We start from the raw sequence: 12,942 nt of genomic DNA on the forward strand, positions 1-12,942 counted from the left end.
CTCTCTCTCTCTCTCTCTCTCTTCTCTCTCTCTTTCTCTCTCTCTTTCTCTCTCTCTTTCTCTCTCTCTTTCTCTCTCTCTTTCTCTCTCTCTTTCTCTCTCTCTTTCTCTCTCTCTTTCTCTCTCTCTTTCTCTCTCTCTTTCTCTCTCTCTTTCTCTCTCTCTCTTCTCTCTCTCTTTCTCTCTCTCTTTCTCTCTCTCCTTTCTCTCTCTCTTTCTCTCTTCTCTTTCTCTCTCTCTCTCTCTCTCTCTCTCTCTCTTTCTCTCTCTCTCTCTCTCTCTCTCTCTCTCTCTCTTTCTCTCTCTCTTTCTCTCTCTCTTTCTCTCTCTCTTTCTCTCTCTCTTTCTCTCTCTCTTTCTCTCTCTCTTTCTCTCTCTCTTTCTCTCTCTCTTTTCTCTCTCTCTTTCTCTCTCTCTTTCTCTCTCTCTTTCTCTCTCTCTTTCTCTCTCTCTTTCTCTCTCTCTCTCTCTCTCTCTCTCTCTCTTTCTTTCTCTCTCTCTCTCTCTCTTTTTCTCTCTCTTTTTCTCTCTCTTTCTTTCTCTTTTTCTCTCTCTTTCTCTCTCTCTCTCTCTCTCTCTCTCTCTCTATATATATATATATATATATATATATATATATATATATATATACACATATGTATATAAACAGATCCTACTTTTATTGATGGAGCTTTATTTATTGTTGCAAATGATTCTGATACTTTATAAATGAAACATTTCACTATCTTTTGAAACCCTCTTCTTAAATGAATGGTTGTTATTGGCCATGTTTTGTAGAAAATTGACAATAACTGATGAAGTTTTGGGTTCAGGAATGGGGGCTAATATGTACCAGAATATGAGTGCTGCCATTGAAAAATACTTCCTTGAAATACTGAAGTAAATGAGTAGAAAGTTCCTAGAAAGAGGGACCTGAAGGCTTCACTTATTGCTGCCCTCTGCCTCTTGCCCCTTTAGCATGCTGAGCTCAGTTCTGGCAACATTTTTCTAAGGGTCTTTGATAAGCCTTTGTAGTCAGAGGAGAGTGATCAGGACAGTCAGGCCCTCCAATGGAGGCCAGATGAGGATTCTTTCAAGGAAAAGGCGATTTTAAGCATATAAAATTTGTGTATATTGATTGCCACATTTTCCTATGTGCTAGCCTATGAGACTGGAGGAGGATTAAGGTTACGAGATATAGCTCCAGATGGCAAAATAAGGCCATGTCGGGTGGAAGGTGAAGAGAAGTAGATTTCAGGTCAACATAAGGAAGAAAGCACTTGCAAAACACCAGAATTATACAAAAATGGAATAAGCATCTTAGAAAGTAATGAGTTCTCAGTCTCCAGTGGTGCATAAATAAGCCGATAAGATTCCATGTCAAAGATGCTACAAAAGGTATTCGTGTAGTATTGATCATTGGGTCAGGCTGTGTGGGATCTCATGGTCTCCTTTAGACAAACAATCCATAGTTGTGAGGTAGTTTGTCAGGTTAGAGAGAGAGCCCATGATTCTTAGTGAAAGTATGTTTTTAACCTCTGCAGGAACTTGCCACCTTCCCCTCCCAAGTAACACAGGGTCGCTACTCAGATAAGTGACCCAAATCATGAGGAGTTTAACTGAGGTTCATTGAATTCCATGTTTGCTCATGAATTGGTTCATTTTTCTCAAAAATGCCTCAGGGACAAGAAGGAACAGCTTACAGATAAAAGCACAGAGCCACAGAGAGCTTAACTGACTTGTAAGGAAACCTTATGGAAGAGAAAAAAGGAGAAAGCAAGGTCTTGGGATTGTGGGATCTTGGGGAATTGCCATCCTGGGTTTTAGCACTAGGAGAATGCCTTCTGAGGAGAGAGGGAGAGATGATGAGAGAATATCCCTACTTGTCTCATTGCCACGTGTATCAACCATTCAGTCACCGTTTCTTATTCCAACTTTGGGATTATAAGTAGCCAGTTGTTCAAACAGGAGAATGAAGAGGCAAAGGTCACCAATTTAGTTGCTAGGCTTTTCACGTTCCTGGCTGTGTCACTTTGGTCTGGTCCTTGCATCTCTCTTGTCTTATTTGTGAAGGGGATTTGATACCTAACAATCCTCTACTCCAACCCCATCATTTTACAGATAAAGAAACAGTCCAGAGCTTAAAAACAGACCCACCCAGGGTCACACAGATAGGATTTGAATCTGAGTCCCAAATAGTGACCTGAAAACCCCAGGTTCTTCCCATTGTCCCATGCTCTTTCCCACAAAGAGTGAACATGGATATTTCTTCATCAAAACCCAGGTAGCTAAAATGAAGTGAGGGGTTAAACTAGGAAGAAAAAAAATATTTTTTATATCAATACAGGAAGTTTCTTTCCACTCTGCTCCAAGGTTAGCAGCACCTCCTCCTAGCAGGGCATCAGGTTGGGTGCTACTTGCAGGACTTTATTTGCTTTAAGGTGCATGTTCCAACTCTCAACTGGTAGAGCTGAGATTGTACGTGATTAGCTGTGCTCTGACAATGGCTGACGGGTCCTTCATCTCCTCAGGAGCTCCCCACCAGCAGGATTCCCATAAATGGCTATTCATATTCCTAGTCCAGGACAGATGTATACAGCTACAATCTTAGAGGTTCCAGGGTTCTAAATGTGTCTCTAGTTGTTGGGATTGAGATCACCTTCAGGATCCATGGTCTTCTAGTCACAGACTAGAGATCCCCCCAAGGTAGAGGGTCCCTACCTTGTTTTTGTTCTAAATTCCCTGTGGAAAGCAGAGATAGAACCTAGACCCACACGGTACTGTACAGAATTTGGGTCTTAATCCTTTATTTTGACCAAAGTCAATCAGTTTCAACCATATAGGGACTGAATTGGTTGAACTTGTTCCACATTTGTTAGGCAACAAGGTGGCGTAGAACTGTGTTCATAGCCTAGCTTTGCATTTTACAACCTGTGGCATCTCGGGCAGGTCACTGCACCCCCTTGTGCTCTCATCTGTAAAATGAGGTGCAGGTATGAACTTATAGAACCTTCCTCAAAGGGTCCTTCCAAATGTAGAGGGTTCTTTCTAACTCTGGTCACGTAAACCAAAAGCCAGAGCTGGATGCTTGCTTCTGGGAAAGCCAGATTCCAAGATTGCCCGATTTGTTCTTCCCCTCTTGCCCCTCCTCATCTCCACGTAGGCTTAGGACAGCCTCTCTTGGTCAGCTGTGGAGACTCTGAACCATCTTTGCTAACTTGACTTTGCATGATTCCTCTTCATGTTTTTGACATTCTCCCCCACACACACCCTGCGTGAATTACTTAGTACTCCCTTATCACCCCATGCTCTCTCTTGCTTCCTTCACTTTTCTTAGGCTACCTAATTATCCCCTTTGCCCCCAGTCACAAACTTCTGTGTATCCCAATCCTTCCCTTCCTTTAGTCATTAGATCAGGTCATTAGATCAGATTTTTATGACATCTTCCTTAATGGTATCTTCCCAAATTTCCCAGTACTTAACTTTTCATACTCTTAACTCTCATCATAGCAATTTTTGTGTGAGTCTCATGGACTCTTCCCACCTCACTCCTTGAAGGCAAATGCTAGGTTTTATTCATTTACCGATCACCAGTATAGCATCTAGTGTGGCTACCTTTCAAAGAGCAAGAACTTAATAAATAAATACATATAGTTATAATTGCTCTAGGAAGGCAGCATTATACCCATATGGCACCTTGTTTATAATATCTGTTCTGCTTACACATTTTAATTTGTCAGTATGTTAATATCTTTTAAGGCATTTTTTTTGATGGTTTAATTTTAGGAATAAAGGTCTCCAATGGAAAAATTATAAAACTATCAAGGGCTTGTACCATTTAGTGAGAAACATGAGGTGACTTCTTAGAAAGAGGGTATAAATGTGTCTTTCTAGAATGGTTTAAGCTTTGAGGCAGAGAAATGGGCTCTGGACCTCTGCAGGTCTCTCCCTGGCCTGTCTCATTGATACATAATTCTGATGGAAATATCAAACAGAATAGCCCCACCTACCTGTGATTTCAAAAGTGATGGATAGGAGGGGTGCAGCACTAGCCTTCGACCGACTCTGAGACTGACTTTCTGAAATAATAGGGAAATAGCAGCATAAGCAAAGATGTGTGTGCAAAAGGGCTTGGGGAAAAGGCAAAACAGGTGACATCTACACAGAAAAGGCAACGGTGTGGACAATGACCAATGGATGCCCTTCATTAATGGAGGTACCCTTGCTCCCATGTAGCCCCTGCTTTTCCAAGTACCGGGGAAGCAGTAGCAGTACCCCTTCTCCTCTGCTGATACACATTATTTTACAACCTCACCCCCTTCCCAACTTCCCTTGTTGCCACATTCTTCTGAGTGTGTGTGGGGGGAAATGGCTCCTTTGGAGGGCTTCTTCCTCATGCTACACAGAAGCACTAAGGTCTTCTCCTCCTCATCTGTCTTTGGGGCATTCTTTAAATGCCCCAGAGCCTTTTTGTACCTGCATCAGAGGGAAATCTCCCCTGGAGCTGCAGGAGCTAGGCTTTCCCCCCTTCATCCGGAGCTCTCAGAAGAGCCTTGTCCTATTCATGCAGCCCGAGTCAAGTTACTTTTAACCAGCTCGGAGGACCCTGCTCAGAGCGCCACCTCTTTCTGATATAATTTGCCAAGCACCAATTTCACAAAAGCCCAGGCCCAAGGTGCGTGCTCCTACCTCCAGGGCCCTAGAAGGCATCAGATGGAGCCGGGAGCTGTCCAGGGTTCTGACCAGCTCCTCTCTAGAGAGGGAATGCCAGCCTTCAGCTCCCTAGCAGAAGGGTCTCTCATTTGCTCACCTGAAGCTGGCTTGGAAAGGCTGCCAGGGCAGGCGCGTTATAAGGAGCTGGCAGCTGCAGTGGGAGCCATCTTCCTGCTGCTAGTGCTGCTGCCTGCATCTTGCTGTGTCAGTACGCTTCTGCTAAGGCTCAGTGACTCAGGGAGAATAGCAAACATCCGGGATAGTGCCCTGCAGACCCAGCTGGGGCGCCAGAAGCGCAGTATCCCTGGCTGACTGGCTGCTGTGGGCATGCACCAGGAGGGGCGTTGCCCATGTCTGCACTGGGAAAGTCTGGGGAGGGGAGGGCAGTGCAAGCCCCTGTACACACAAGGCATCCATTTCTATTTCCTGGGCAGGATTTGGGCTGAAATGGCTGGGCTGTATGCTGCCCTAGGGCACAGATGGTCAGAGATCCCCTTTGTGACCCTAAGGAAGCCTGAGGCTTGAAGGTGCAGTGAGCTAAGGGCTTGGGTTTGGGAAACTGCTGACTCACAAACAAAATCCAGACATGATGCCATCTCTGCCATAGTCTGACTACTCACTTATAAACATCTTTTACTCTTCTTGTTCTTTGTCACATCTGAATCTTTGTGACCCCTACGGGGGATTTTCTTGGCAAAGATCTTGAAATGGTTTGACATTTCCTTCTCCAACTCATTTTAAGAGGAGGAAACTGAGACAAACAGGGTGAAGTGACTTGACCAGAATCACACAGCTAGTGAGGGTCTGGGGCTGGATTTGAATTCGAGAGATGAGCCTGACTTCAGGGCCCATCTGGTCACCCAGCAAATATATCTAGGGCACTGCTAATCACTTAAAAATACTGACTAAAACCAAGGTTACTTTAAAAGGCCCTTTAAGGAAGGCCGTGTTTCTTTAGAGCCCTCCTCTATGTGCTTGCTTCCATTCTCTCCCTTCAAATAGCCTTTGGGATCAGCATCTTACTACCTGCCAGGCATGGGTCTAAGGCTAAGACCATAAATATAAACAGTAAAAGTCAGTCGCTGCCCTGAAGGGGTTTCTGTTCTAATGGACAAGGATATTGCTTCTGCTGGTGACTACTTTTAAAATGTCTAATTTTATTTTCACTTAAGCATTCATGCTCAGCCCATCTTTAGTACTTTCTGTCCACTTCTGCCCACTTGGAGGTGCAGATTCCCCAGTGATTTGTACATTAGGGATTATACCATGTACATGGATATTACAGTGCCTTTCTACTGGGAAATTCTAAGTGGAATTTTTACAAGCATAAATATTGGTAGATTTTCCCTAAAGCACAAAAAACCTCTCATAAAACAGCAAAAATTTCTGTGAAATATGTGTCAGATTTAGTAGGACCATTGTATATAAAGTCCAGAAGACCCGAGTTCAAATTCAGGCCAGTTGCTTAATCCATCTCAGTTTTAGCTCCTTCATCTGTGAAATGGGGATAATAATGGCATCTATCCTGCAGGATGGTTATAAGGATCTAATAAAACCATAAATGCTAGCTCTTGGCACTTAAAGCACTTGGCAGAAATGTCCAACATTGGACCAATCACAAAAACTTTAAGAGTAGCTTGGTTGACCAATTCTATTCTTGATATGAATTTAACTATCTCAAAAACTTGCCTATGGAACTTGTCAGACATGCCCCAATTAAATTTTTGCAATAACAACATGACACCAGTTTGTGTACTTAGTAATATTTCAATTCATAAAATCATATGTCAACCAGATTAGACTCTGAGTTTGTAAATGGCATTAGGAAGTGAGTAAATGGAAAAGAGAATGAAAGGTCTATCTCTGGTAAGACTTCCTAAAGATCTTGTGACACAATGTGAAGATATAATTGATATATCAGTCATGCAGAATGGGGGGAAAGTTGTTTTAACAACTTTTCCAAAGAGAGTCTTCTCTCATTTTTTCTTTTCCACAAGGGCAACTCTTCTCAGCATGAAAAAGAAAGCAAGGGTTAGGACCTATCTGGCAAAATCCATATGGAATATCAGAACCTATAGTTAGTCCAGTTTTGATGATTTCATACAGTGATTTTTACTCACTTTCACCTTAGATTGTGAGATATCTTTGTGACTGCATGGCTATTTTTGATAACTGATTTATATCCCATTCTCCAAGCTGACAATACCCCTAAATCAGAACCAAAAATGGAGAGACAGTGGGCTTTTCCATTCCAGTAACCTTCACATCAAATTCACTATTTTCTCCATTTCCTTTAAGAAGTTCAATCTAGCATCTCTGGAACCGTCCTCCAATATAGAAATTACCACAGGGCTTTTATGACTGAGTTCAAGACCTCCTCTGAGAATTTCTCAAGAGAAAGAGGAATCTGGCTTCCTGGGAAGTGAAAAAAGCACTTAGAATACAGGAGAACTAAGATGATTTATAATCTCATCTGCTACTCTTAGATCTGGGAGTCAACACAGACCACAGATGCTCTTAATGATTCCTGCTCACACACTTCTAGATAGTTACTTGTCATACGTGCTCTCTGCACAGCTGTCTTGCTCCTTGTCAGTTTTCTTGACATTGTAAGGAGCTAAAAAGGAAGCCAAGGTTTATATCTACTCTGGGATCTGGATCTCTGAGTCACAAAGAGAAATGTTCCACTGTCTATGGAATATCTATTTAAATCATAATTTAGATCATAAAAATGGGATAAAGATTTGTCCTTTGCAACTTTGAGTCCTCAGCATTAAACGTAATGTTTTGTAAACAGTAGGCACTGAGTTAGTGCTTCTTTCATTAATTAAGTTGCCAAAAATTGAACTTGAGTTTTATTGACCAATGGAAAGATAGTTGATCCTCCACACTTATGGATAATGAATTTTATTTTTTCTATAATTATATTTGAAGGCTTATACTTGACTTTAAAAGTATATATAATTTCACTTGAGACTTTTCTCTTTATATAAAGTTCCAGTGCAGTAGCAATCTGCTGCTGCAGCATGGCTTGGAAATAAGTCTGACTTAGCCAGAAGATGTGACAATTTATACCATCTGGAAGACCTTTGAATTCAGACCAAGCCAAGATCACGAGTTCAAGGACTCATGATCAAAGATTGGAGAGATATGGCTCACAAAAAGTTTGGCTATCAAGGGATGGGTATCATTTTTAGCAATGAAAGTTTATATAGCCTGGATATGGAGTAAAGAATCTTAAGCTGGATCTATAAACATGGTTTTAAAAAATTATTTTGAGAAGTGTATTTCAATATAATTGACTTCCTTAATAATTCTATGTGTTTCACGTTATGCATTTAAAATCACAGTTCTCAGAAGCCCACATGGCCACTGGCTACTAGACTAACAGAGGGGTCCAGGGCATACCTTCTTCTAAAGTTAAGAATTCTTGGTATAAAGGGTATCTATGACTTATCTCATAGGAGGGGCTGGCCCACTCAACCCATAGGGTTTGTTCAACATCTAGTTTGTGTCAGACTGATAAATGCTAGGAAGACAAAAATGGCAACTTCTACCTTCAAGAAACTTGCATTCTAATGGAGGCTATAACACATGCAAATAGATGAATACAAGATAAATGCAGAGTAGAAGGAAACCAAGGTTATATCTTTGCTGAGAATCTAAAGAAAAAATATGATTTATGATTATTCTTCAATCATATAAGAAACTATAGGCTTAGAGATCATCTAAGTATCACTTGGAACAGAAAAAAAAGGTCATATTTCTAATATCTTATAATATTTATTTACTTCAACATATTTAAGGATTTAAACTATGTTTCCAACCTTATTACATAGTCAGTAGGCCAACTTGACTAGCCTTTCTCTGTTCCTCAGGCAGAACATCCCACTTTCTATCTCTTTGCCTTTGTAATGGATAGCCTCTATGGCTGATGTTCACTCCTTCCTCACCACTTTTTCTTGGGATCCCTAGACTCCTCCAAGATTTAGCTCGGACATCAACTCCTACTTGAACCCTACTCTATTTCTCCCAACTACTTGCATCTGCTTTGCTTCCCCAAGAATTACTTATATTTATTTTGTACAGATTAGGGATTCTCTCTGTCTCTGTATCTCTGTCTCTCTCACACAAACACACATGCACATTTATACATAAGACAGCCCTAAATACACACATATTGTCTCCCTAGATTACACTGAAGAGTCAAGGATCATTTAAGTTAAGTCTTTGTATATCCAACACCTAGCATAGTATATAACATACAGTGGATGTTTAAGAAATGCTTGTTAATTGACTAATTGCTTTCCTCAATTTAGGTCATCCCCTCACCTCCTAGATCACCAGCAATACAATTTATATGATGGTTTTTGTGAGTTGCTGTGGATGGAAAATGCTTCCCTTGCCTCTCACTTGGTGATGGGGCTACTCAAGCTAAGACCAGTTGGATAGACATGGTAACTTGCTGACAGTTTGCACTTGGGGTATTTTGAGGGTGCTAGGACCTGCTGGAACATTGGTACTTCTGGCCATTTATTCCATCTCTGAGAGCATATTGGTAGAAACCGAAGATCTCTTTCTATTTTAACAAAATATGTCAGTGCATTGCCTTCAGTACCCTTAAAGGAATTTCACTTTAATTTAATTTAATCCAACAGTTAGGTTGGTAATAAGAAAACCATTTCCATTAGAAAAAGTTATAAGCCAAATTGTTGGTATATTTTGATTGAGTGAATACCTAGATCTGAGGGAACCTCTTTCTTCCTCAGAAAACACGAACATATTCATTATGCTGTGATGGCAATGGTCAGACAGGCCATGTCCAGATCGCTCTTGCCATCCTGAGCAGTGTGGACCAGGAAGACTGAATGAAAAAATCCAGGAGAAAAGAGGATTAGGAGACAGGGGATTTACCTTCTTTTTCCTTGAGTGTGTTCAAATAAGAGAGGAGGTTCTCATTGGTTTGCACACAGTAGACCTCTCGGGTTTGGATTCCTCCTCCACAAAGGGCAGTCTGATTTCCTCGTCTTTTATCTTGTTGGCTGAGTAACGGGTCAACTCGACACTCGGTCCACTCTGTAGTTCTCCAGCCATACCTAAATCACAGCAAATAGCAAGAGGAAGAATCAGTGGGAGTCCTCAACATTGACCCCTTGTTTGTTAGGAAGTTTTAGTCAAATGTTTTCCAATCCCAACTGAACTTTACTTAGATAAAACACAGAGTACATTTGAATCTCAAATCATTTCTTCCTCTCTCTCTCCTCTCCATCTTCAAGTCTACAATAACAAGGGTCAAATTTAGTAAAACCCCAAGATAATGCCAATCTGTAAAGCTCATATTAATACTTGATGGCAAGGAAACTAGCGCGGTTGCATGAGAACTTGAAATCTGACATTTGTCAGGTTTGTCCCTTCTTGACACTGATTTTAAGCAAGCATGCAGAAGAAATGGTCAAAGTGAAAAGATCATATTCATCAAAACAACTGGTAACCATTCAAGGTTAAAAAAGCAGGCTTCATTATCCATTTAATGAGGATCCTTGAAGTGGCTCCTCTATATATGAGAAAAATTATAATTACGTGTGGGGAGTGAATTGTGACAACTTAACAAAAGGAAATTTTGCCAAGAACGAGCCGACTGTTCAGCAGCACATAGGCGTCATTGTTGAGAGCTGGCGAAGGAGGAGGAGCCGGCAGGTTTTGAGTCGGGAGCTCATAAGCAGGGGGCCCCGAGACCCTGAGCTTGTGGAGGGAAGGCCTTGTCACTAGCCCTGCAGAAGCACAGGCTTTCATGAGCTCCCCAGGGAGCCATCTCGGATGCTGCCAGAGATGGGAAGTTGTGATATTTCTCCTCCTCCAAGAAAAATGATATTACAGGGCCCAAAGAAAATAGCTTATGTAGCCTGATGAGCCTTTTAAATCAGATTCAAGTTTGGAGTGGGGATGGCTTAAGTGTCACATCTGTGTTTCTCTGAGGTCAGAAGGAGGCAGGGTTTCGTAGGTATGCTGTCTCCCTCCCTGTCTCCCTCCCTGTCTCCTGTGCTCTGGAAGGCCTTGGCAGTCTAAGCTGTCTTCACTCCACAAAACCAAGCTTTGGTTTTTCAGAGCCACAGGTCTGAGTTCTCCCCAAACATTCTCCAGGAGTTTCCCATCTCAGCTCTAGGAAGCTGGCAACAGGGAAGCTGCAGGGGGTGGGGCATCAGCTTGGGAAGGTGTTGGTCAAGATAGCAAGGTAAAAAAATGCAAACAAATCTCCGTTTTCTTAATGAGCCGAGCTCGAGATCCTTCTGTTCAAAACAAAAATAACCAAGAGTGAAAGGAGGCTGAAGGGAACAGTTATTACCAGGCACTCAAGTGCCAGACGAGCATTTTTGATTATGTGCTCCAGGATACCCAGCAATAAGGTCGTGCCTTAAGGGTTTCCCATTCCCTCTTCCCCTACCCTTGTATGTACTGGACAGAAGAAAATTCCCAATCAGGCCTGGAGGATTTATGGTTATCAATAATAAGGGTATGAAGCTTTCAGTACCTAAGGGGAATGGTGACCCATTGGAATGGAATAGAGAACCATATCCCACTAGCGGTCCTGGTTCATTCTGGTCATCTGTGGTCCAGTATCACTGTAACAGCAGGAATCTAGGATGTGAGTCATAATTCCAAGAGCATGGCTGACCAGGGCTGCCTCTGGGAGTTGGACTTGTCCTGCTACCCTGGCGATAAATCCACTCTACTAACAGCCATGAGTGAGCCGGATATGTCCCTTTCAGAGACCACCCAACCTCACCAATATCTGTACTGCTGCTCTGAAGTCCAATTCAACAATTAAGATGCGATTGGTACTGGTGTCTGACAGGAAGCTCAACCCTGAGGGCCCCCCAGGAACACCCAAAAGTGCCTTGTGTCTATTTTGAATATATCTATATGTGCATGATGTTTCCCTTCTTAGGATACAAACTCCTTGAAGATGGGTATTTTTCCACTTTTGTCTTTGGCACTTCTGGCACAGCGTTGGTGCTTATTAATGATTGAGTACATCCTTGGTCAGTGCTTAGTAAATGCTTAAATGATTGAGCAGAATCATTCATCATAAACATCCTTCCACAGATCAGAGAAAATGAAAGCTCAGGGGCTCAGAGTCCATCCAATCTAGCAGCCTATTTTGCTCATGAGGAAACCTGGGGCCAGAGAAGCTAAGTGGCTCAGCCCAGTTCATGCAGGAAATAAGGGGATGGTAATCATAGAATAGAATGAATGTCAGATTTTGAGTCAGGTACACTTTGGTTAAACTCCTGACTCTGATACTGATGAGCTGTGACGAAGGAGACATTGTGGAACCTCCCTGCACCCTCTTTCTTCTATCGAAAAATTATATGCCTGAAATATCTCCTGTACAGACTTGTTGGAAGGACCAAAAGAGATGATATATGTAAAATTCTTTGTATAGATAAAGCTCAATATGTAGAGCTGAGAGAACCTTATGGCTTCTTGGAAACAACTGAAAAAGAGCTGCTGCTCATACCTAGTCACAGCAGAAGTAGCCCTGGCTACTTGCATCTTGAGACAGTTGAATACAGTGGAAGAAACTTAGAATTATAAATTAGGAGAGAGCTAAGAGAAGGGCCTGGCTGTATTCCTCACATGGTGGTGACCTGGAGCAGTTGGTTCCTCTCTTTCTCCTCCTGTGCAATGGGGATCACATTACTGACGCTCCTTCCCTCAGGTAGTAGTTGTAGGGAAAGTGTCAGACACCAGAGCGACTAGTATGATTGCCCTTGTTCTCTAAAACAGTCTTTGTCATGAAATAGACGTGCAGAAGATGGAGAAGTTTCTATAAGAACAAATATCCACCCATTTCTCCCTCCAGGAGGTTAACTGTTCAAACAAGCAAGGCTTTACTTCCAAAATCTAGTTCTCTCTAAGCATTGTTCCATTGCTGGATGGAGAAGGCTCTCCAATTGTTGGCTATTTACTTACGTAGCACACGGTGCCATCCCTTCTCCTTGGGTCAGGCAAGGCTCAATCTCTTCCAGGACAGGGCAGTCCTCGTCACTGCCAACGGGAAACTGTTGGATGGTCCGTGTCCGGACGCGATTCCCTTTAGGGGATGATATATCATAGCAGGTCTTGGAGCAGGGGCTCCATTCAGACCACTCGGACACCTGGCACTCCTTGGTGAGCACACAGGACTGGAAGGTGATGGGCAGCTTGTCTTGTTGGCAAAGGCTGTAAGAGAACATGAAGGGTCATTAG

General features: G+C 42.3%; 1 protein-coding gene across 1 annotated transcript in view; it reads right to left on the minus strand.

Annotated features, from left to right (window-relative positions):
- The window catches only part of THSD7A (thrombospondin type 1 domain containing 7A), a 308,918-nt gene that overhangs the window by 144,797 nt on the left and 151,179 nt on the right, over positions 1-12,942 (minus strand). Inside the window, 2 exon segments of the mRNA XM_074270637.1 lie at positions 9,607-9,788; positions 12,667-12,915. Of these exon segments, the coding sequence (XP_074126738.1) occupies positions 9,607-9,788; positions 12,667-12,915 (431 nt within the window).

This window comes from Sminthopsis crassicaudata, chromosome 5, assembly GCF_048593235.1.
Source record: "Sminthopsis crassicaudata isolate SCR6 chromosome 5, ASM4859323v1, whole genome shotgun sequence".
Taxonomy (NCBI): Eukaryota; Metazoa; Chordata; class Mammalia; order Dasyuromorphia; family Dasyuridae; genus Sminthopsis; species Sminthopsis crassicaudata.